The following is a 27,514-nucleotide window of genomic DNA, read 5'->3' on the forward strand; positions in this document are numbered from 1 at the left end:
TGAGACAAGTCATTTACAATGCCCTCATGCAGAAGTTCAAGAGAGCTTACCTCTTCATGCACTTTTGCCCAGGGACAGGCTGTGCTATGTACCTCATGTAGGATACCAAAAATCCAATGCAAGGTGGAGAGATAGATTGGAGGTCTCTCTCCCAGGTGCTATTACCTATTAGTGTAGGGATCATAGTCGACAAGGAATGTCATGGAGGTTTTCCCTGGAGGTCCACTAAAGAGTATCACAGAGGTAAAGTGGGATTCCTGCCTCAAGAGAGTGTTTGTATATGATACACTCAGTAATTCAATATGCCTTGACCACTTTGCCTCAGAGAAATTGTGTACTATGAGCAGGCCTGGACTGAGATTGAAAACCAGGCCTGGACTGAGATTGAAAACAGGCCCTGGCATTTCAGGTACACAGAGGCCCAAACAGGTCACACAGCAGCCCAAACAGCCTCCCAGCAGCCCAATATATAGTGACTGTCTATGACAACTTACAGTAGCCCCTCTGGCATTTGCCAGAACCTACAGATTGCCAGTCCAGGCCTGACCCTGTAAATAAATTGTTATTTTGGTTAAGTACTCCTAGGATCCATAAATCCTGTTTTGAGCAGCTGAGAGGTATACCTCAGCAACACTTCTCCCTTCCACTGCACACTAATGCAAGGACACAGCTGAGACAGAGAGTCTAATGTAACAGGTGCTCTACACTATTTAAATGAAGATTTTTCAATTTGACGCTCAAATCGTACAACTTGACATTTTGACACCCGAAAAAATCTCTACTTCTTTAGAGTATTAAATGAAAACCAGCCTGAAACCCTTGAAGATCATGAAGACAAGAAACATCTCCAAATTGTAAAAGGGACAACTGCCATTGACGTTTACATAACAATTAGATAGCCATACACTACTTACCTATACATGTTGGTAAGGTATCATTCCACTGAGCTAAGGCATTGGGCACTGCATCACATCGAACTGCTATTGATCCACGTAGAATATACCCAGGATTGCATTCAAACAGCACCACAGAACCAAGAGCAAATTCGTTTCCAATCCTTTTTCCAAATCGTGGTTCTGGCACTGAACTACATTGGGTTGCACTTGTTCTTGGAACAGCTGTAAAAGAATAAACTTTTGTAACTTAATGTTAAGAAACAAGTAACATCTAGAGACACATTAGTCATTGTATCATAGGATGTACATTCTCATCTGTAAAAATTTATAAAATCTACAATTCTATTTTTTTTTGTCTAAACAAAACCAATAAATCATTAATAGAATGTTATTTGAGGAGGATCTTGTAAGGACATCCTTAAAGAAAGATGAACCAGAGAACTAACCCGTCTCTGTTAAGGTTAGCTGGCAGAGGAATTATGGGCAGTTTAGTTCTATAAAAGGCAGGAGTTGTACAGGTTGCTGATCTGTAATTCAGGGCAGGAGTTGTACAAGCTGTCTATCTATGATTCAGTCAATACATACTTATTACTATCAATATAATATTATATAATATATAAATTATAAAAGGTATACCTATGACACTGTAGTAATCATAATGATGCAATGGTTACCTGAATTACATGGATGTGAATGGTGCCCATTATTTACACATGACAGCAGTGAGTGAAAATATTAGGAAGCAAGATGGATAGTGGGCATTTTGCACCATGTCCTCCTTTTGTAAATGAGCCCTTATACATGATGCAAAAATAATATTTCACCTAGGTCAACCAGGCCAGTTATTAAAATAGCTGAGAGTATATTAAATACCAATTAAGTTCACATTTATAAAGAATACGAATAAAAAACATTTATACTTACATACAAAGTTAGGTTAATAATTACTGATCAGCCATGCAATGTTCAATTTTACAAATGCAAGTTACCAAATCATCACTTAAAATTACTTTAAAATTGGAAAACCCTAATTTGTATTTTCTGTTTAGTTAATTAGCAATTAGTTAAGCTCTGTACCACACTGGATTCACAGAATCCTCAGCAAATGTGATTAGAATATACTGTTGTTAGCCATGTTTATGTTGTATTAAGTTGCCCAACATTTACTATTTAACAAGTGTTCCAACCTTGCATATTGAAAAAGATGACAAATATACTTTGTATGATCATGGCAAAATATATGGAGTTCACAAGAAGCACATATCCTAATGAGACGCATTGTTATAAAACTTCTGTTTTACAATTTGTTAAAATTAATTATTTTTTTAGTTTCAGGCTCTGAATCTAACTGCTGTCTGGCTGCTAACCAATCAGGGTAGAGGTTGAATAGTAAAAGGTCTGAACTAAACGAAATGCTAAAAAAAAAAAAAAAAAAAATAAGAGTAACAATTAACTGAACCTTCATAGTCTTTTTTTCATTGTTCAGTGACCTAGACAACCAGATTTTTCAAGAGACAGAACAGGAAGTATAATATAACTTCAACAAATAAAAAAAAACCAACTAAAAATAAAAGTTGATTTTGTCACTCTATAATATGCGAAATGTTAATTTAAAGCTGCACTTGATTATTGATTTGTATGAAACAATCTTTAGACCTTAACTACTCTAAAGTGAAAAGCACATAAGATTAATTCAAATTGCTGTTAAATGAACAGGAAAAAAGCAAGGGTAAGTAATATTAATCTAGTAGGGAATTTGTTTGTTTTGGCCAACCCAAGAACTCACCAATGACCAGCAACACAGAGTAGATGTCCAGATTCATTAGCAAGAGTTTTCCCTGGTACTTAGCCAGATGGCTGCAGCCATGAAAAATCCTGGCAAGCATTTTGTTGGCTGTCCTGTAGCATTTTAATGGCACATTAAAGTTACTTAACACAATGTTATGTAGATTTGCAAAGCAATATTTACTAAATCTGAAGTGGTGGAAATTCCTCCACAAATTGTGGGGAATGGGGATATACAGCTGTAACTACATTGAACAGATCAGTCAGTTGGCCAGCGTAAGGGTGAACTGAATTCCAGAGAACATGATGTTGATATTTAAATATAATTTATTTTTTTCAAGGAATTTCTGTGTATTTTACAAATATGTATTTTTCTAAGGATGAACTGAATGGAATACACTAGACTTTTTATTCACCATAAAACAAAAAAATCATTGGAACACACCTGAACTGATAGAAGACATGCTAATAAATAAAAATTATGATGTTGCTTCAAATAAAAAAATTATGTACAGGATAGGAATAACTGAAACATCAATGTAAATTAATCATTAACAATTACTTTTTTAAAGGGAGTCTGTCATGATTTTTACGATGTATGTTTATTTCTAAATAACACTGTTTACACTGCAAATAATTCACTCTACAATATAAAATTTCATTCCTGAACCAGCAAGTGTATTTTTTTGTTGTTGACATATTGGTGTGTAGGCAGGTCATTTTGCCTGGTAATGTGCATTCAGAAAGAGCATGTAACTAAATTCAAGATTTTTTCTTAATTTTGCTTTTTCTAACTGAATCAACCATACATTTGTTTAAATACGGCATGAAAAGTAATTTATTAAAGCAGAAATTGCTATTGTATTTCAATAAGAGAATTATACACATACATAGCCAAGCAAAGTAAAATAGAATAATGTACGCATTTTTTAATTATGAATAATATAATCCCCTTAGTGCTGGTATAATTAAGATAATAAATCTTGCCTTGAATACATAATACAGAACATAACACTTAAAACAAAAGGATAATGCAAAATACACCATTGTCAACATTCAGTAATGCTTTTATAACACTATATATGTATAAAACAACCTTCCCCCATATAAAATAAAAATAAGAGGCATTTCATGAAATATCTTGGATTTTAATTCAAATGGAATCAATTTTACTGTAAAGTAAATTTATGCTGTCTATTTACTGACATTTGATTTCTATTCACAAATCACATTTTTTTTCTCTAAAAATGTGTTCATTCTCTCTAAAACTCAAAAAATTCAAGATTTAGAACATGTAAAAATTACAAAAAAACCTACATTGCATAACTTCACCATAAAAAGCAGTCTACGTTTTACAATTATTACCAATTGTACCATTTTTAATCCATTCAGACTTTTAGAGGTTTTGGAATTGTATTTGCTAGTAATTGCCTGAAAAACTAAAATTTTTAGTTTTCATATTTTTAGATAGTTCTGTATTTTTTAACTCCTGCTTTTTTATTCAGATATTTTTATATCTTTCATGGCATTCATGGTTTTAGAGATAACTAGTTTATTCATGGTTTCAAAAACCTATAAAATTACACAAATTTGAATTTTCATAAATGGGCCTCTATGGGACCTATTTACTAACATTTGAACATATTTTTTTTTCACAAAATCATATTTTTTTCTCTAAACATGTATGTATTATTTATTTCCCCAAAACTCTAAAAAGACTACATTTATAGAGTGTAAAAACCACAAAAAATTCTAATAAAAAACGTTGCCATGTGAAAGCTATCCAGGCATTATACAAGTCAATGGGAGCTGTGCTTATCAATTTTTAATCAATTCAGACTATTAGAGGTGTTTTTTCCCTAGTAATTGCCCAAAGAACTAGAATTGTTTGAGGTTTTTGTATTTTTATTCTGATCGTTAAGCATTTTTTTGTTTGTGCTTGTTATATTCAAATCTTTTATTACACTACATGGCATTTGTGGTTTTAGAAAAAAATTGTTTATTCATGGTTTTAATAACCTATAAATCCACTCAAATGAAAATGTTGATAAATGGGCCTCTTTGTGTATGTGCAAAATTCATTATTATACCGTAAAACAGGTTTTTTTTAAGCATCTAATAATAATATTATAACGTAAATATATTTTTTAAAAGTCTTTAAATATAAAAGTTTTTTTTAATTATATGCATCTATGAAACTATATATATGCATTTACCTTGATAGACAAAGTGAAATCCCTTCGAAGTCATAGGTCCAATAGAAGTAAATTTAATTATAATCTGGTTACCAGAACTTAGTGGAAGCGATTCCCCTACTCAACAAAATAAATAAAACACAATTTATTAACAAGTAGTAAGTCTAAGAAATGTAGAAAAGCTATCATTCAAATAGTAATATGGGCAGAACATTATTCAGAAGTAAATGTATATAGAATTAAGGGGCAGATTTATCAAAATGTGAGTTTAGAGTTCAACACAGAAAGACTCATCCACTTTTGATTCATTCCTACAGAATTTTTAGAAGTGTATTTATCAAATGGTGAATGCTAACTTTCACCCATTGATAAATGTCTAAAAATAGGAATGAATAGAAAGTCTGAAGTCTGCCCTTAAATGTTTCAAATGTATAGTTGGTTTGAAAAGCACGTTTATTTTCATAGATTGGGTTGAAATGGTTCAATATTATTGGTCTCTTTGTTAACAAAGGGTGAATTATGAATTAGCCATTTAAAGTAATTTCAACTTGCGTTTACTGTGCTAACAAAGGATTTGTATTTTCATCAAAAGACAAAATGTAATTAAACCGTTCATAGAACATGTGGTTTTAAAAAGCTTGTACGGTCTTGTAAAAAAAACATATTTTATTTGGTGGAATAAAAAAAAATAGGCCAATGGGAGTTTCATTCACATTATATAAAATTTTGGTTGTGCTTGTCTGTAGAATTGTCCAAAAACATCCTTTCAAAAGTGGCACAGCAAGAAATATATATATTGACACAATTTTCAGGTGCAATAATTTTAGAGTCCTCAAGTTAATAACCAAACAGCATGAATTCATAGATGTGTGTTTTAGTAAGAGTAATGCTAAAAAATACTAAAATGACATTCAATAAATATGCCTTGGATATTTGGCATCTCTTTTTTAAAGTACCTGAATGTGATCCTGAAAGAGATGATAAGAGTGAAGACTGCTGAGTTGGTCCATCATATACCTCAACTACGTCATGTAGAGTTGTCTGGAAAAACACAAACTGGCCAAAAACCACTAAAGAGCAATAACCAGTAGCAGAGAAAGAAAAGGGAAGAGAAAAGAGAAACATATCATGCACTAAGTTCATATTCATTAAGATATTTGAAATTTAAAAAAAAAAAATATATATATATATAGATATAAAAGTTGTATAAAAGGCATATCTTTGAACATGCCTGAAATATATATTATTCTATATCAACAGATATATTAAGTTGAAAATGTCTTGCTGTTATTAAACAGCAAATATAAAATACAGTGCAATAAAACCATATTGTATTTTCTGGGTTATTAATAAGGAGCAGATAAAATGATGAAAATGGAAGTGGTCATTTTTAAGGGACTGCATTGGTTTTCATGAATATGAGTCAATGAAGCATGCTAAGCTTTTCAGTAAAAATAGTTTAAAACATTATTAACAAGCTTCAATAGTCCCACTCACAATTATTAATGGGGTAAACCAGACGACTGTTTTTTTAATGAACCGATTGCTCCTTTGTTTTGTTTTTTTTTTCCTACTTTTAAAAACTCAGTTTAAAAGTTAAACAATATTGTTTTCAAAAAAATCGAAATTTTCTCAAGTGTATTAAATGCTATAATCTTCAAAAATAAAATGGAAAAAATCTTAAATCATATGAACCTAGACACAAATTTCTCCATCACTATGCATGAATCAGTCCATACATACTGTACATTTCTTTTCTCTGACATGATTATTTTTGTCATACCCTACTAAATGTAAATTGATGCTGTTCATAAAATTGCAATAGCTCTTAGACTCTCTCAGAATATATCAGATTTTAAAAACAAATATAATATCAAAAGAAATATTTAAGCTAAGACACTTTTTGAACTTGGCAATAAAAAAATCAACTTTATATTTTAAGTCACATATAAACACAACTACTTTGTTTTAAAAGAAAGGGTTTATTTACACAGCATTTAATAAAAAGGAATTTCATATTGAAGAAAAAATGTTGGCCTACATTGTTTATGTGTCATTTACAACATCAGTTTAATCAATTGTAAATATATATTGCAATTTGTAATCAATTGCAAAATGTTATCAGTGAGCATTTTTGATATGGTGAATAATTATTTCATGAAAAGCCTCATATTTTGTTTAATTAATATTTTAAAACATAAATAAAAAGAAAACAGAAAATTCCATATTCAATGTATTACTTTGAAAATCATTATACAGAAAAGCCTATATAGTTATAAACAACAACAACAAACTATTAATTAATGCATGGACCCCTTTGTAGCCTATTATACGTGTCTATATACTGTTATGCATAAACTTGTACAATAAGCTAGCAGAACACTCAACTTTGCAGTAATGTTAAAAATTGCGTAAATATGCCTTAGGTTAAGTTTTCTTTTTTTTTTTATATAAATTAACTGTAAATTTCTACTTTTCAGATCTGTTGATCTCCCAGCCGACTTCCTTTGTGTTAATTGTTGGGGGTAAATGATTACTGTTACATATCAGTGCTGCCATTAATCTTTAATAACACATAGTACACAATGCAGTTTCACCGCTTACACAGATTCTAATAAACTGGGGCATTGGTCAACGCAATTAAATGCTTCGACAAATGTTTAAATTCATTAAACACTTTCCTGACTGTCAAAAATAACTATCAAAAAATAATAAAAACATATAAAACTACTGCCAAACTCAATTTCATATTTAGTTAATCTGCCCCAAAAGCATACTGGCACCGTCATCTTGAACACATGAATGTCACTTTAAAGGGTCTGAAATTGCTGCAACAGATAATATCCTAGAAGATTTTAAAAGCTGGGAAAGTTTGCCCATTAAATATATAGGCAGACTCAATCAAGTAAACACATATACAAATTTCACAAAAAATCTCTTTATCCTATCTATTACACGCCTTACCCTCTGAAATTCTGTACCATTGTCAAACATCAGAAATGTTTTTGTGTTCTGTGTAGAATGGTATGGGCAACACCATTTTTTTGACAAGCAACAATTTTTTTTCACCCATTGGAGTCCATGGGCATAATTTTTGTGGTGAAACTTGCCAAAAAATTTGCTCATCACTAGCTGGTACTTGTGATGAAAGCCCAAGAACCTGGCTCATACTGACCACTGACAGTAGTTTTAAGAAAATAAGATGCCGAAAATAATTTCTTATTGGAAATTCTTCTGAAGTAACTTTGGTTTCATCACGTTACTACACTGATGCTCATTGCTGACTTTGTTTTTTCAGTTTTATTTCCACAAGGATGAATGCTTTAGTTTTCACATATTGATTTTTATAAATAAACTTAAGCAGTCTGAACTTGCTGGTCAATACTACTGTTCATCTCTGAATAACAAAAAAGATGTGTACCATCAATACTCAGCTCTTAGTTTTAAGTTTACTTGTAAAGTATACAGTCAAAAAACATTCAACCTGAAGTACAAGTATTCATTTGTTTTTATAACTCACTATAATGGTGAAGAAAGTGTTTTGAAACCCTTAAAACAGGTTTCCTGGCACCCTATTAATCTTGCTATAAATCTAAAAATACCATTGTAATACATTGAAACACCACAGGAGGCACTATAGAACACTACAGTAGCATCAGCAGGAAATATAAGGGTTCTAAGGGGTTACATTTATTTATGGCTTGGATAGTAATCTTGAGGTAGCTTTGGTGCCAATCTGTCTGTTGAACACCTTTTAGTATGGACCCTTTATACCTGCTGGGACAATTACCTGTCCATACAGTACCTGGTCCAATGCTTCACACCTATAGGTCAGAGTGGTTATGAGTGGACACTTTAGGTAAGTCCAGCATATTGGTGGCACTATTAAGAACCTATGTTTAATATGACAACATCCATGCTAAATACTGAAATAACATCACTAGAAAATTATATCATCGAGCTCTAGATTACGCTTGATAAATAAACCACGTTATGGCCTATTGGACAAGTAGGCCTATTACACCTAAAAATGACTACTTCATGTCAACCTCAAAGTATGGTAATATAGTGCAAGAAATATTTTGCTCATATCTGCATTAGACAAAGCAACATATGAGCAATGAACGTGATGTAGCTTCTTATCCATACTTATATGGATGTTTTCCCACAATTAGTTTATAATAGTACACACAATTGCATGTGAATTGTTGAACAGAGCGCAAGTTGCAGCACTGTTTCTTTTTAGTCACTATGAGAGTTAATGGTGTTTGTGCATGTGACCAAAAAGCTGCATTAGGATGTTTTTTATTCAGTGCAAGAGTCTGTTACATACTCTATGTAAGAACATGTAAAAGGGGTCGTGGAAGTAACATTCCCTTGATACAGCTGTTTATTTCCCCTAGACTTTGCACTGTGCACTCAATTTATCAGGTTAAACCAGCATATTCAGCACTAGCTGAGGTATATCTATAGGTGCTACTGTATCTTTGCATTGTATTTGTAAAAAAGGGCCTCATGCCTCCAAAATTACATCTGTCTCCCTTTCTCCACCATGCCCCCAATCCTCGAAAAGACATAATAGCCTCCAATTGCTGATCCCATCACTTTACTTTTACAGTATTATCCCATGGAGTTCTGCCACCCCATGCTGAACTTGGGTCCTTATTGCCACAGATGCCCAAGAAATCTCTTTTGGTCGTCTAAATTACAATACTTTACTGAATGTAAATACATTGCTCTTCACTTCAAGTGACATGTCACATTACTGAAAAGCAGCCCAAATGCAATAATGCAAAATTGTTAAAGAAAAAAAATAAAATCAAATGCCAACTCTTTCCAAAATGAAAAACGTACATCATAACCTGCAAAGGGACTCCTATTTATTTTTTCTTCATAAGAATTTTTTCTCTTTGGGGAGGAATTATAAACTGCATCCTATTTATGTGTGGATATGGAATATTTCGTATTTTTACTGTCAGAACACTGTGCTTTGAGTATGTTCCCATACCAGAAACTTTCATAAAGTCTGTTGGGAAGTTATTTTGTTTGTTTTCCTTTTCTTTAGTATATTCTCTCTGAATATCCGGGCTTTGAGCCCAAACCTCTAAATAAATAGCTTGTTCTGTACTGTAGCTATAATAAATTCAAAATTTGAAGATTTATTCCATGCAAGTAGAACAACAATTTGTTATTCAACAGGAATGGTTAGAAATTTAAATTCATTTTCTTTCTTTTTGTTTGAGTTGTTTTTTATTCTAGAAATAATATTTTATTTTTATTATTTTGATATATGTTATCACACACTGGATCTTTTAAGTTCAATTTATGGGCAAGACTTGGCTATAAGAAGGGAAAATATAAACTTATAGGTTTAGCTAGAACACATTTGCAACCTAATTTGCAGTTAAAATGCACACATACATATTTTCTTTTTGTTATGTGAATGATTGCTTCTTACATCTCTACTAGTCTTTTGCCCAATACTTCTGTGTTGTTGACTTACATAGTTACATAGTTACATAGTTAAATTGGGTTGAAAAAAGACAAAGTCCATCAAGTTCAACCCCTCCAAATGAAAACCCAGCATCCATACACACACCCCTCCCTACTTTTAATTAAAATTCTATATACCCATACCTATATTAACTATAGAGTTTAGTATCACAATAGCCTTTAATATTATGTCTGTCCAAAAAATCATCCAAGCCATTCTTAAAGGCATTAACTGAATCAGCCATCACAACATCACCCGGCAGTGCATTCCACAACCTCACTGTCCTGACTGTGAAGAACCCTCTACGTTGCTTCAAATGAAAGTTCTTTTCTTCTAGTCTAAAGGGGTGGCCTCTGGTACGGTGATCCACTTTATGGGTAAAAAGGTCCCCTGCCATTTGTCTATAATGTCCTCTAATGTACTTGTAAAGTGTAATCATGTCCCCTCGCAAGCGCCTTTTTTCCAGAGAAAACAACCCCAACCTTGACAGTCTACCCTCATAATTTAAGTCTTCCGTCCCTCTAACCAATTTAGTTGCACGTCTCTGCACTCTCTCCAGCTCATTTATATCCCTCTTAAGGACTGGAGTCCAAAACTGAACTGCATACTCCAGATGAGGCCTTACCAGGGACCTATAAAGAGGCATAATTATGTTTTCATCCCTTGAGTTAATGCCCTTTTTTATGCAAGACAGAACTTTATTTGCTTTAGTAGCCACAGAATGACACTGCCCAGAATTAGACAACGTGTTATCTACAAAGACCCCTAGATCCTTTTCATTTAAGGAAACTCCCAACACATTGCCATTTAGTGTATAACTTGCATTTATATTATTTTTGCCAAAGTGCATAACCTTGCATTTATCAACATTGAACCTCATTTTCCAGTTTGCTGCCCAGTTTTCCAGTTTAGACAGATCACTTTGCAAAGTGGCAGCATCCTGCATGGAACCTATAGTTCTGCACAATTTAGTATCATCTGCAAAAATAGAAACAGTACTTTCAATGCCCACCTCCAGGTCATTAATAAACAAGTTGAAAAGCAAGGGACCTAGTACAGAGCCCTGCGGTACTCCACTAACAACACTGGTCCAATTAGAAAATGTTCCATTTACCACCACTCTTTGTAGTCTATCTTTTAGCCAGTTCGCTATCCAGGTACAAATACTATGTTCCAGGCCAACATTCCTTAATTTAACCAGTAACCTTTTGTGTGGCACTGTATCAAATGCTTTAGCAAAGTCTAAGTAAATCACATCCACTGCCATCCCAGAATCGAGGTCTCTACTTACATTCTCGTAAAAAGAAATTAAGTTAGTCTGGCAAGATCTATTACGCATAAAACCATGCTGGCACAAACTCATAGTATTATGATTTGCTATGAAGTCCAGTATCTTATCCTTTATTAACCCTTCGAAAAGCTTTCCTAATACTGACGTCAGACTAACTGGCCTATAGTTTTGAGGCTGAGAACGGGATCCTTTTTTGAATAGAGGCACCACATTAGCAATTCGCCAGTCTCTTGGCACAATACCAGATCTCAATGAATCCTGAAAAATTAAGTAAAGAGGTTTGGCAATCACAGAGCTAAGCTCACTAATTACCCTGGGATGAATACCATCTGGCCCTGGACCTTTGTTAATCTTAACCTGTTCAAGTCTCTTTTGAATTTCTTCTTGTGTGAACCATGCATCATTAGTTGTATTACTAGAATTGGGAGTGTTAAGAAGGAAACCTTCACTTACTGGTTCTTCATTTGTGTAAACAGATGAAAAATACGAGTTCAGAATCTGCGCTTTTATTTTGTTTTCATCAACCAGCTGATCCCCCTCTGATAGTAAGGGTCCCACCCCTTCCTGCTTCATTTTTTTTACTATTGACATATTTAAAAAATAATTTGGGATTTTCTTTACTGCTTGCTGCAATATCCTTTTCTATAGCAATTTTAGCTTGCCTTATAGCTTCTTTGCATGATTTATTGGCCTCCTTGTACCTTATAAATGTTTCGGCTGTACCAGCTAACTTGAAAGCCTTAAAAGCACGTCTTTTCTTACCCACCTCAACACCAACGCTTCTATTGAACCAAAAAGGTTTTGCTTTGCAACGACGTTCCTTGCTTACAAGTGGAATATACTGACAAGTATATTTATTAAGCAGCATTTTAAAGACTTCCCATTTTTGTTCTGTGTTTAACCCTGTGAAAAGCATTTCCCACTTAATATGTTGCAGAGATGCCCTTATACTGTCAAAGTTTGCACGTCTGAAATTTAGTGTTTTAGTTACTCCCTTATAGAATTGCTTCTGCAACAGAATCTCAAAGGAGACCATGTTATGATCACTATTCCCTAAATGCTCACCCACACAAATGTTAGAGATGAGTTCAGTATTGTTAGTTATTACAAGGTCCAAAAGAGAGTTATTCCTAGTAGGTTCTTGAACGAGCTGGAATAAAAAGTTGTCATTCAGCATATTTACAAACCTACTAGCTTTTTCTGTCTTAGCAACCCCATTACCCCAGTCAATGTCTGGATAATTGAAGTCACCCATAGCAACAACTTGACCCAGCTGTTCATGTTATAGTATTAATTTTGCTAAATATTTGATGCGTTTTGCATCCAGAGTAGGAGCCTTTGTTCTTTCAAAGCTTTGTTTATGGTATCCTATTATTATTTCCAACAGTTCCTTTCTAGTTCTACTTGTTGATCTGTAGGAACATCTTTGCAGAAGAATATATTCTTCTGAAAAGATGGTACCTAATAAATAGCAAATAAGAAAAAGACACTAAGGGGCATATTTATCAAGGGTCGAATTTCAAATTGAAAAAACTTCGAAATTCGAATTCAAAAAGACCAATCGAAATTAATTTACATTTTTTTTTGTGATCGAATAGGTCCAAATCGTACGAATCAAAGGAATAACACATTCGATCAAATTAGATTCTACGTTTTTCCCAAAAAAACCTTTGAATTTTCAAAGTCCACCAATTGACTCCAAATAGGTTCTAGGAGGTCCCCCCCATAGGCTAAAACAGCAATTCGACAGGTTTTAGATGGCGAATGGTCGAATTCGAACTTTTAAAGAGACAGTACATGATACATTACGATATTCTAATTTTTAATTTTTTTTCAAATTCAAATCGAATTTTGACTATTCCCCAGTCAAAGTACACAAAAAAATTGCTCGAAATTCAAATTTTTTTCATTCGAAAATTCACCTCAACCTTTGATAAGTCTGCCCCAAGACACAAGTCACTAAAGAAGAGGAAAGGTATAGCACATAGGATCATAATCTAAATGGAAGCAGTGACTCAACACCTAGAATATACTGTATATCATTAGTTTGCAAAATGTAGATACCAAAAGATGAAAACTGTTTATGTGGGAGTATGTGGGACAAAGCACAGCAGTCATTATTAAATGAAGGCTTGACTGCCTCAGTCAATTACAGTCAAACAATAGCAACATCTCTGCCTGTAAGCAGCGTAGTGAATTATTATCATTTCATCTTTTATTGATATCACACCAAAAAAATCTTCAGCACTATACTATCACTTGGCAAGTACTAAAAACAATACCGTTTTATAGTGAAGCAGAAGGCGAGAGGGTCTTGCTAGAGCTTATAGTTTAAAAGGAGAATGGTAGAATAAAAGAAAGGCAAATACATTCATTGGGACCTCAGTATAAGTATATAGATAATTTGGGTTGAAAAAGTTACCAAAGACCATCAATTCCATCAACCCCTCCAACCTCCAAAAGTTAATTTGTGTATAAACATTCACAGTCCTATAAATACACTCACATTTGTAAAACTACACATACCTATACTAAACTTACTGTAGATCTTCAGATCATGATAGCTTTGAATATAATCCAAGAAGTTATCTAATACTGCTATCTAGAAATCAGCACCACATTGAATCCTTATACACAGGCACAGGTCCCTCCATGTTCACTTCAAAGATCACAGTTATATGTAATTGTTTATGCAGAGTTAAAATGCCTTTAATTACATCATTGGCACAGACCACACAAGCAACATTTCAGCCCAGATTGGCCCACACTGATGTCCAATGTGGACCTGAAACATTGCTTGTGAGGTCTGTGCCAATGATGTAAATAAAGGCTGTGGCAAACTGGCAGCTTGCACATGTAACTTTTGGGGGTGTTAGTTAATGGTAGGCAGGCAGTATAGGACAAAGGAGCAGGAAAACACAGGCTCTTCAAGGAAAACACAGCAGTTTATCTTCCCACTTTTAAACATAAACAGTCTCTTACGCAAAAACAGGGGTGACCATTGTAGAAAACAAACACAAATCATAAAATAAAAACCTTCTTGCCCACTGGGATCTACATTCACACTTTTAAGCAGTCCCTGACTAGTTTGGGCCCCTTGTGGACGACCAGCAAATGAAGCAATAATGGCACACCACTGTACTCACAGGACTTTCTCCTCACTCTCTTCCCAACCTTCTCATGGTCACAAGCTCCCTCTGCTTCAATGCAGTAGCGGGTGGCACTCCCAACTCCTCTGGGGGTTCCTCACACAGCCAGGTTTCCTACCTGCCATGCCCTGCTGAGAGGCTCACTCCACCATTCTAATTAGGTATAAATACCTTTTTGACAGGACAGCTTTCCTGTGGAATGTGAGCTCCAATCTCTGGACTGGAACCAGGGAATGGAGTACCTGACTACTAAGATCTTTAAACAGAGAACAAATTCTCTGTTTAACAATTCCCTTCCTGGAGCCTATCTCAGTTCCTGGGTAGAAATTAAAGGCTAGAGTGACCTTTTTTTCACTTTTCCTTGTCATTGTATCACAAGGCATTCTAATTTAACCAAGGAGTTTCCTAGAGTGCTGTCCAGAACTTTGGCAAGAAGACATCCAAGCCACTCTAAAAGGGATTAATAGAATATGCCTTCATAACATCACCTAGCATGGTATTTCATAACCTTATTTCATAACCTTATTTACCTCACTGTGAGGAACCAAATACAATGCTTCAAATAAATGTTCAGTTCCTCAACTCCTCAAGGGGTGACCTCTTTTTTTTGTCCTCTCGCAAGCACCATTCCTCCAGAGAAAATAACCCCAACCTTGTTAGCATTTCATAATAGTTTCAATGTTCCATTCCTTTTGTCAGTAAGTTGCATGTCTCTTTCCAACTCATTAAAATGCATCTTAAGGATTGGGAACTGCACTGCATAATCAAGGCGATGCTTGTCAGGGATCCACAAAGAGGCAAAATTATGTTTTCATGCCTTAAGTGAATATTACTCTTATTATGTTTTAATACCTTTAGTTACCACCACTTTATAAAAAACATTTTTTTTTCTGCCAGTTCAATTACCCATCTGATTATCTCCAACTACAATACCCATTCTATTTTTATACCTTAAGAATATTTGATACGTTTATTGGAAATACATATTTAAATAACTCTTGTGAGATATAAGATCATATTTTAGCAACTCAAGGTTACAAAGATTTAAGATGTATCTCAGTGGGAAAACTCAAACACCTACTCAAAACATCCAAAATATAAACAAATTGATACAATCTAACAAAATAAATTACAGTTTTTTTAGGGCATTGACAATTATATGCGCTGTTGTATGAATTATCTGATCTGCAAGTGAGCATTGTTTATGAAGAAATAAAACAATCATGGGCTGCTGTTGTAGAAATCATATCTCAGACAAGCCAGTTCTCATTTGTTTGATTTATACTTTTTATGATTTCATTTTCTCAAATGAGCTGCAACATATCAAGTTAAAATTAGATAAGCAATCCCATTGTAAATCTTCAATTTCATATGTTTTAATGCAAGTCCCTTTTGTACTTGTTAATAGGCATAATTATCATTATGGTCTTTGTTATAACAAGTATTGGTGAGATTAAGCTTTAGTTTCAATCTACAGAGTCATCTACTGTATTCCACACACTGCCTTCTTCTGTTGACAATATCTACAGGTCAGTGTGTTTAATTTTGTCTTCCTCAATGAATATAATGTGGGTAATTGCACAGTCATTTCTGTTTGGGGAATAGTAGTAGTAGCATGTTATAACTGGTGTCGGCATCAGCAACACACCAGCACTATTTGCGCTGCCTTAAATATCTGGCACTTTGGGAGAGCACAGACCTGTCCTCACAGGCAGTAAGTACAGGCCCTTTTGCAGCCTGTGTCTGCTGACACTCTCTAGCTTGCACATCTGAAAGACATGCACATTAGGGGATGGGAGGGGGATGCTTACATGTCTTCCCCCACCCATCAGTGAATACAGTACTACAGACCATATGCATCATTATATTCATAGGTGCACAGGTCTTAGTGCTCCAATTTGGAAAAAAACATGGCAGACTATGCCCATTTTTTGCACCTTTCTCCCTGCCCTAAATAAATGAGCCCTAATGGCTGCCACATATGCAGATGCACGCTGCCAATGAGGCAAGCTGAGGCGCTCGCTTCAGGCGGCAGTGCCAGATAAGTTTCCAGGGGCGGCAAAAAGCCTGTCACTTTGAAGAGCTGAATTTCCGGTTGTGCTCTCCGCACTAGTGTTCCTGAGAGGGGAGGGGTGACATTTAAGGAGCCGCCCAGTGTCGGACTGGGACACCAGGGGCCCACCCAAAAACCTTAGATCAGGGGCCCACCATAAAACCTTAGACTAGGGGCCCACGCTCAGTACTAATATTCTTCATCTTCTCAATCAACCTCTATTCTCCTAGTTTGTTTTCTTTACATACTATAATCTATTATTCCATCTATTTAGCCTCTTTGTTCTCATAGAAATAGGGAATGGCCATGAAATAGGCCAAAAGTTTAGCAGCACTGACACCTGGGCCCACCGGGAGTTTTCCTGGTATCCCGGTGGGCTAGTCCGACCCTGAAGCCGCCTCATGGGGCGTCTTCATTAGAATCGGCGCTGCACATATGTATGCAAGTTTAACCAGCCATTAGTCTGAAGGAAAGACATTTTTATAACAAAAAACAGGTTGCCTATAAAAGGATGGGATCTGTTATCTGGAATGCTTGCAACTTGGGATTTCACAATTAAGGGGTCTTTACATGATTTGAATCTCCATGCTTTAAGAGGCTCATTTACTTAGCTCGAGTGAAGGAATAGAGGAAAAAAAACTTCGAATTTCGAATGTTTTTTTTTTGGCTACTTCGACCATCGAATGGGCTACTTCAACCTTCGACTACGACTTCGAATCGAACAATTCGAACTAAAAATTGTTCGACTATTCGACCATTCGATAGTCGAAGTACTGTCTCTTTAAGAAAAAAATTTTGACCCCCTAGTTCGCCACCTAAAAGCTACCAAAGTAGGCTTAGCAATCTTTTTTTATTCGAACAAAAATCGTTCGATCGATGGATTAAAATCCTTCGAATTGAACGATTTTCGTTTGATCGTTCGATCGAATGAATATCGCTAAATCCTTCGACTTCGATATTCGAAATCGAAGGATTTAACTTCGACAGTTAATTATCAAGGGTTAATTAACCCTCGATATTCGACCTTAAGTAAATTTGTCCCTAAGTCTACTAAAAAGTAATTTCAACATTGAATAAACCAAATGGGGTAATTTATAAAGTTTGAGCAGCACATTTTATTTATTTATTCACAACTGGTTGTATTGCCCATGTTATTGCCAGTTATAATGTGCCAAGCTTGGATCACTTGGTGTAAAAGTGTTTCCTGGAGATCTCTCTGAGATGTTTTAGACAGCTAATTTTTCCATTAGACATTACAAACTAGGCAATCTAAGCATTAATTAAATACACATTTTGCACTAAGGTTTAATGTTTTTAATTCCCAAGCTAAAACTAACAAGACCTGTTTGGTTCCCTGGAAACATCTTGATGATAAGAGAGATGACAGATCAAGCATTCTCCTTTGCTATCTATTATAGTTACATCCCCTGTTCTTTTAAACATCCATGTTAGCTTCATTTATAACTATTAGCTTCAGTATTATTTTGAAAACTTAGCAGCCCAGCCAATCACGCTTATTGCTCCTAAACAACTATAATACTCAGTTGAGTTGAAAGGGGTATGCTCATGGAGAAAACATTTCTAGCAAACATTTTTATTAAGCATTAGTTAGCACAATAATAAATGCATTTCCAAGCCAGACTGTGCCTGAACAAAAAAATAAATCAAACTGCAGTAAATTTGAAAATAACAATACAATTTATAGAGAAGTAGGTTGCTTGTGTTTGGGTATTTATGTGTTTTTATAATTTCAAATACTGTACCTTTGTCACACAAGTAAAAGTACATTATTTAATAAATATAATCAGATGTATATTATACATGTCTACATTAGGGGGCAAATCTACTTATTGAAATCCTTCGACTTCAAATATCGAAGGATTTACCACAATTCGTTCGATCGATTTTAATCCATCTATCGAACGATTTTTCTTCGACCAAAAAATACTTAGAAAGCATATGGGGACCTTCCCCATAGGCTAACATAGACTTTGGTAGGTTTTAGGTGGCAAACTAGGGGGTCAAAAGAGACAGTACTTTGACTATCAAATGGTCAAATAGTCTAACGATTTTTAGTTCGAATCGTTCGATTCGAAGCAGAAGTCGTAGTCGAAGGTCGAAGTAGCCAATTCGATGGTCGAAGTAGCCAAAAAACCCATATATATGGGACAAGAGGCATCCTGACGACGGTTCTGAGGGAACCGAAACGCGTTGATGTGGGGTAATTTGTAACACTCCAATAAAAGACTTTTTTATCACCATACCCGTGAGTGCTCCTATCTGTACACGTATATATATATATATATATATATATATATATATATATATATATATATATATATATACAGATAGCTGTGGCTATTATATATATATATATATATATATATATATATATATATATATTATATATATATATATATATATATATATATAATAGCCACAGCTATCTGTGAGTGTATCAAGAGGTTGGTATTTGTATGTGAATAATTGTAGGGCTTATACTTGATGCACAATTGTTGTTTTCACCCTAAAGTAGAAGTAAATATGGCACAATGAAATCATTGTTCTTCATTTACCCAGAGCTGACAAATTCTAATTATATGAATTTTAGTCCTTAATTTTTATTAAAAATTTTTGGCAAGATGGCATGATGCCTCAATTAGTCATCACATAGGACAAACTGTCCTTTCCAGTTTTAGAAATCTTATTCTCTATCAAGAAATTTTAAAGGTAGTCATTCTTCTGTTATAGCCCTTTGTTTATGAAAGTTATGGAATTACAGTAGAAAAAAAACCATGCTGTAGGACCTTATGTATACTTTAGATGGGTTTAGAAGGGTAGCTAGGGGGCCTTAGCAAAAACATAGTCCTTTTGATGAAAGTGACTAATATCACTTTTGTTTTGGGAGGAAAACAAATTTAAATTGATGAAATTAGTGAGCAATCAGCAAGCAAGTCTACAACATATTGAATTAATAAAATTAATAAAAAAATGTTTTTCCAAAAATTCTAATCTCCATCTGTAATTTTAGTTTATTTCTAATTTATTTATTTTGTAACAGAAAGTGATTGAACAGATCTTTTTTCAAAACAGCATAACACATTTTGACAATATACATTCTGTAAACCCTCTCTCCATCACATCACTCGGGTTAAGACTTGTTTCAGATAGAGACATATAATATTAGATCTAGTGAGCAGATGGGCTTTTCTAAAATGTCAAGCAAGACAATGACATGGCCTACTGGGACAAGAAGCCTTGAGTTATTTATCTTTAAGATGAAGATATTGTAAACATGCTGATTTACAATGTAAAAGCAATAAAAAAATATGCACTTGCAAAGTGTTGATAACATTATGTGATTCGAGAAGAATTATTAATATTGATTGGTTTCTTTATCAGTCATCAACTACATTGAGCTTCAGAATGTGTGACCTTTGTCATGGTTCAGAATGATTTAATCACTAAATGAATCAGATAAATGAATGCAGATTTTATTTATCAGTTGATGCCTATCATGTTGATCTCTGACATGTTTAAGTTAGCACAATGTCTCTGAGCATAAGGGGGTTATTTAATAAAGTCCAATTTTCAAAAACTGTTTTTTAACTATAAAATTAGAATTTTTAGTGGGAAAAAAAAAAATTTTCAAGTCATATTCTGACAATATGGCATCTCAGACCTGCCGAGGTTGTATCTAACTCAATGGAAGAAGTCCCTATCCTATTTGGAAGTGTCTGTGGTCTGTGCTGAAAATCCAACAATTTTGGATTTTTTGGGCAAATATCAGAAAAATTCTGGATTTTCAGGGAAAAACAACAAAAAATAAAGCTATTCGGGAAAAAGTCAGAAAAAATCATAAGAGTCAGATTTTCAATAAATTGTTTTGTGTTTGTCCCCAACACAATTAAATCATGTTTTTTTTAATAATAAATAAGGTCCAATCATGTATTCTAGTTTGGTTTGATTTTTTTTTTATGAAAATATTACATTAGATGCTCCCAGATTTCTAGAAATTTAAATAACAAAGATATTTGGTAAAAATAAGCTTCCAATGTGGTACCATGTATCATTATACATATTTCACTTCCATAGTATTGGTAGTTGTCAGATCCACAGCAGCAGGTGTCCAAGGCTTGTCCTTTTCTCATCATGCTTCTTTCAGAAACATGATTTGACTGCAGTAGTTTTCAACTGCATTGACCTTTAAGTCTAGTTTCTTTGTGACATTAGTTATGGTGAAAGAATGCTTCTAGACAAGGTCATAAGAATGGTACAGTGCTCATGCAGCCTTTGCCAGTTTGATACTGAATCATATTGCTCTCTAGAGTGACACTTCATCACAACCACTCTGCGGTCTACCATTCTAAAGGGATAGGTAAAGATCTAAATAACAAACTGCTTCACAGATTTATTAAGGTCATGAACTGCCAGAAATCATAAATATGGGCTAAGTATAATTTTACTCAACAACTTCTTTTAAATCAATCTTTTCGACGTTAAATAGGAAGTCACTAATTGTACTAAAAATGTATATGTGTATTATCTAAAGCTTCCACTTATTTGCACAGGACTATTATAGCTTTATTCAAAAGACATAAAATTGTAATTTAGCAATAGTGTGATAAATATACCAAAGATGAAAGTATAAAAACTAGTCACAGTAAATAGTTTTATTAGTTACCAGCAGGGATTTTTAAGTATTTCAAATTATTAAGAGTAATTAAACATACACTCATTAAATAGCAATGTAATATAAGAAGACAGGGCAGAACATATTTAATCCAGTGTGAATGCTTTTTATTTGCTTTTCCGAACTTCACAATCTATCATCAACCCAATTAATTGTGCTTACTATTTTAGCACCTTGATAAAGTAATGTTAAAAAGAGCTTATTAAAACTAATATGGAAAATTGTATTCATTCTGAAATAAATGAAAAAAACATGCCAGGATGTTTTTGTTTACCTTCTGATTTTCTTCTTGAATATTGAGCCTATAAACTCTCTGATCTCATGTCTCAATACATACTTTTTTGTAATTATTTTATTGATGTATATCATGCTGTTAGTGTTCTCCCAAATTAATTTTACACGGATGCAGGATAAGTTGGTGCTTATAAATAAAATAGTTAATAAATATTCAAACACGGACACACACAATCCATGTAAGCACTGCATGTAACCAAATATATACACACACAGACACTCATATACAGCCCTGATGACTCTAGATGCTTATGCATATCCATTGTATATAGCTACTGTATATGGCTAAAATTGTCTGTACACAGCAGCCTATCCAAAATGATACGCATTAAAGGGGTGGTTCACCTTTGAGATAACTTTTAGTATGATGTTGAGAGTAATATTCTGAGAGAATTTGCAATTAGTTTTCATTTTGTATTATTTGTGGTTTTTGAGTTATTTAGTTTTTTATTCAGCAGTTCAGTGCATTTTAAGCAATCTGGTTGCTAGGGTCCAAATTACCCTAACAAGCATGCATCAATCTGAATAAGACACTGGAATATAAATAAGAGAGGGGTTGAATAGAATGATGAGTAATAACAATTAGCAATAACGATAAATGTGTTGCCTTACAGAGCATTTGTTTTTTAGATGGGGTGAGCAACGCCCATTTGAAAGCTGCAAAGAGTCAGAAGAAAAAGGCAAATAATTATAAACCTATAAAAAATATATAATGAAAATCAATTGAAAAGTTGCTTAGAATTGGGCATTCTATAACATACTAAAAGTTACCTTAAAGGTGAACCACCCCTTTAAGATAAATGTGGTCCTGCCTTGTCTGTTATAAGAGCCTTTATTCTTTTGGAAAGCCTTTCAACAAGATTTTCTGGACATTTCTGTGGGATTTTGTTTCATTTAGACACAATAGCATTAGTGCAGTCCATTCAAATTTTATACTTTCATCTTAGGAAACTTTGTGCATAGGTGCATTACTATGATTACTATGGTAAACGAAGAAAGGGCCTTAACCAAGTTGTTGTTGAATAGAAGACTGTATGGAAATGTCAAGAATGTCATTATGAAGCATTTATTAGAATCAAATTGGGAGCAGAATCAATAAATATTACTGGTAAGCATGCCGGAGACCTCTAGTGACCAAACAGAGGTAAAACCATAAACTCAATAATTTCTCCAAGGCATGCTAGTAGGTAAAAAAATATATTTTATTCACATCAATAGTTAAAAGACATGGATAGCATCCCCTCTAACGCCTAACGCGTTTCATGCTTACCCAGCACTTAGTCATAGGCAGAATCCCTGATTCTGCCTATGACTAAGTGCTGGGTAAGCATGAAATGCGTTAGGCGTTTTTTACCTACTAGCATGCCTTGGAGAAATTATTGAGTTTATTATGAAGCATTTGCTTTCACTGGAACCATGGGTCCTAGTCCTAACCCATGAACAACATCCCCAAATATTCTGCCTCCACCAACGTTAACCATATGTCTTCTGTATTCAGGTAGGTCTTATTGGCAGTCACCAGAAATCTGTCTCATACTGTTTATTCCACTTTAGATAATGCTGGTACTACACTTTGTGATATTAGGCATAACAAAAATCTCTATAATTATAATTCATGTGCTAACATTGCTTCCAGAGACAGTGTGGAACACATAGGGGCAGATTTACTAAGCTTGAGTGAAAAATTTGAATGTAAAAAACGTCTAATTTCGAAGTATTTTTTTGGGTACTTCGACCATCGAATGGGTCAAATTCGATCGAATCTATTGATGCGAACGATTCGAAGTAAAACTCGTCTGTACTGTCTCTTTAAAAAAAACTTTGCCCCCTTACTTCGCCACCTAAAACCTACTGAGGTGCCATGTTAACCTATGGGGAAGGTCCCCATAGGCTTTCTATAAATTTTTTGGTCGAAGAAAAATCATTAGTTCGATGGATTAAAATCCTTTGAATCGAACGATTTTTCGTTCGATCAAACTATATGCGGTAAATCCTTCAATTTCGATATTCGAAGTCGAAGGATTTACATTCGGCAGTCGAATATCGAGGGTTAATTAACCCTCGATATTCGACCCTATGTAAATCTGCCCCCACACTGTAAGTGAGCATCCAACTGTGGAAATGTAATTTTTGAAAGTGTTTCTGCATACTTTTGACCATATTTTGAATTACTATATAAACACTGCTATAATTTCTAGCTAATATATTTTGGACTATGTTTGAACTCAACTTTTTTTCTGCTACTGTATGTTAAACATTCAGGAATGTCCTCCTTTCAAAGGCAAGTCAATTAAATTAACTAATATTTTTCTGGCTCTTAGATGACAAGGTATTGAATAGAATTATGGTATATCATAACAATAAATATTATAAGTGAAGTATTTGTGTTTTACTAAAAGGTGTCATTGATATATAAACATGAATAAAGTGTAAGGTATAGCAAATACTGTAGATACACTGGAACCTATACTTTATATCTGGTAACATTGTATATGAGGTTAAAAAAAGATACAAACTCACCAAGTTTAAACTTTTTGCCTGAGTGATAGCTGCCTAATTGCAAGTTGATTCAGAGACAGACAAAAAAAACAGTTTGGGAAAAAAAATTCCTAACACCATAGAGGGCAATCTGACCATTCCCTGGATGAACTTTGTAATCAGAGTTTATTTCAGTAACTTTGTAGTTTCTTACTTTTTCTTCCAATTTGATCAAGCTGTAAACATAAGTATTTCTTTGCCCACTAAGGCACAGATTTATCAAGCGTTGAATTGAAAATTCTAAATTTTAAATTCAAATTTTGAGCTTATTTTAGGGCATATTTATTAAGGGTCGAATTTCGAATTGAAAAAAACTCAAAAAGACCAAACAAAATGAAGTCAAAGGTTTTTTTTTGGTCGAATAGGTCCGTTTTGATCGAATCGATTCATACGATTCAAAGGAATAGCGCATTTGATCAAATTTGATTCAAAGTTTTTCCCAAAAAAAGCAATTGAGCAATTAAGGAAAAAATGCAGAAAAAATGCAGAAAAAATCATACAATTCAGGTTCAGGTACAATTCACTCAATTTTATCAAGTTATTATTCAAACTGATTAAATCAATTTTTTTTAATAAATAAGGTAAAATCGAGTATGGGAGTTTACTCATGTTTTTTTTTTTATTTAAAAAATGAGATAAATTCAGATTTTAGTAAATAAACCCTTTTTAGTTTTTTTTATAGCAAACATCATGACTTACTTTGTCTAACCTTCTAGACTTCATTTCTATTATAATCAAAACTATTTAAATGTCTTTTACATTTGTGATTGTAAGTTAATTATATAGACATTGTTAGAAGGTTTGGAAGGAAATCAACTGTAAAAACAGGTGTTTTAAAACCGTGAAGCACTTTGACATTATGGACATAAATTTCAGATTAAATAAAATGAAAAGTGAATACAAAAAGAAAATTGTGTGTTGAAAGTTTAACAGCCTTAGACCTTTTTAGTGCACATACTTTTCAGCATTCATGTGTATACATGTACTAAATAATATATAGTTAAGAATAAATAGATATATGATAGATAGAGACAGCGAAACATTGACAGCTGCATTAAGTCCTTTTGTTTAAATTTTAAGCTGTAAATATGGATGAATAGCTAATTTCTGTTTTTCAAAGCTTCTTAGTAACTGTGAGCATAAATAGTAAAATATAAACCCAGAAACCAGTCAGAAATATAGAATTCCAGTCAATGCCTTTAAAGAAAGAAGGAAGTACAGATTGTTTCCTTCAGGGAAAATAATAACTGTCCATTAAAATGAACTTCACCACAGGACTTAATAAATATCATTTGGAAGGGCCCATGGTTCCCAATGTATCACACTGGGGTTTTTTTTTTTTTTTAAAGTTAACTCACTAAACGCACTGCTGGGCCTGTCTTTCCTTTTTTTTTTTTTTCTTTTTTTTTGCGAATTTACATTACACACAAATATTTGCAAAAGGGCATGCAAATAAGGTGGGTGTTTGCATGAGTAAAGCCACTGTGAAAGGTTGTGGTGCATCATATAGTGTTGATGGTAAAATTTGCAATTTGCAAAACTGTTTTGCGAATATTTTTTTATACTCTAATTTACAAATTTTTGCAATCCTTGACATAAACCATGAAACCTTATAAATGCCCTGCCCTTATCCAAAGTCAAAAGACCCCAGCACTGTCAGCCCTTTCAAATCAGGTTTTTCAACATTTATAATTTTTCTAACATTTAGGAGGTATTTGGAGCACCACGTTAAAATAGTATCATTAACTTTAGAATCAACAGTGCATTATATAGGACAGTGTTGACAAAATTAATCTATGTGGGGTTAAATTATCAACTATTTCATGTTATAGGGCCATATTATATTAAAATTGTTACTGAATTCAAAGAAATTGGTCTACATTCATACACATCTTGTTAAGGGTCACATCCAGCTCATCTACTATCTATCTGTCTATCACTGGTGTCTTGGTTGCCTCTGGATTTGTATGTGTCTATCTGTGCATCTGTATCTTTATATCTGTCCATTTAATACAGTATATAGGTATATTGTCTAACAAAGTACCCTACCAAATTAAAATCTTCAGATCTATCCGACTATCCATTCTAAATACAAAGTGAGTTTTTTTTAACTTGCTACTTTTATATCTAGCTCTCTATTTTCAAATAGAAAATTCGAATTATGCTGACCAAATAAATGTCAGTATTGTAGGTCCAGGATTGTTCCTAAAATTTCAATTTACTGTACATGATATAACCTAGAGCAGTGATCCCCAACCAGTGGCTCATGAGCAAATTATTACTAAGCAACCCATCTGATGTTATTCTCAGTGATTATTTTTGAATTCCTGCCTTGAAGGCAGTTAATCGCATAAAACCCATGTGTACTGATAAACAGAGCATCCTGTAGGTTGCCAGTCCACACAGAGGCTACCAATAGCCTACCACATCTTATATTTGGCACCCCCAGGAACATTTGGCATAGTATGTTGCTCTTCAACCTTTTTTGCATTTAATCAGCAGTATGATCATTGGATAAATAGAAGTTTTTGCAGCGATCTTGGGCTTCCTTCCCAGAACTTCTTCTACTTTGCATACAAATGAGGAACCTATCTCCCCAACCAAAATGCTTTTCTAATCGATCCAATTACTTATATTTATATTTATATGTATTTGAAAACCCTGTATTTTGCCATTAAGGAGATGCAATTGTAATTCTGATCAGCATACTGGCTGTGCTTTAAAACCCAGATGGCGAGGGTCAGTCTCTAGAATATTCCATGTAAATGGAAATTTTAGGAGCAATAATTCTGTGCTTCTTTCCCAGAATTTCTTCTGTGTTGTATTGTAGGTCAGAACAGTACAGTTGTTGATTTTCTTTTTACAATACATCCATTATCTCAAAGACAAGTAAATTAATTTGTCAGCCATAACTAATAGTAATGAAATGTAAGTTACCTACACAGAACTATAAAAACTCTGGGGAACCATTTTCATTTCTTTCTTTTAGTTCTTTTTACGTGTTTGGGTAAAATGTACTTAATGAATGGATATATTTTTTCCTATTTTAAATATTGCTACAGCAATACAATTTACAATCCAAACTGATCAATTCATGTGGACACTATTATTTAAGTTTAAATAGAA

The 27,514-nt window shown here is 33.8% G+C and overlaps 1 protein-coding gene across 1 annotated transcript in view; it reads right to left on the reverse strand.

Annotated features, from left to right (window-relative positions):
- The window catches only part of LOC108718600 (CUB and sushi domain-containing protein 3), a 696,593-nt gene that overhangs the window by 164,955 nt on the left and 504,124 nt on the right, over positions 1-27,514 (reverse strand). Inside the window, exons 33-35 of the mRNA XM_041566615.1 lie at positions 5,833-5,946; positions 4,898-4,993; positions 915-1,118 (exon numbers count right to left, since the gene is read on the reverse strand). Of these exons, the coding sequence (XP_041422549.1) occupies positions 915-1,118; positions 4,898-4,993; positions 5,833-5,946 (414 nt within the window). The remainder of the gene's footprint in view (positions 1-914; positions 1,119-4,897; positions 4,994-5,832; positions 5,947-27,514) is intronic.

Source organism: Xenopus laevis, chromosome 6L (genome assembly GCF_017654675.1).
Source record: "Xenopus laevis strain J_2021 chromosome 6L, Xenopus_laevis_v10.1, whole genome shotgun sequence".
Lineage (NCBI taxonomy): Eukaryota > Metazoa > Chordata > Amphibia > Anura > Pipidae > Xenopus > Xenopus laevis.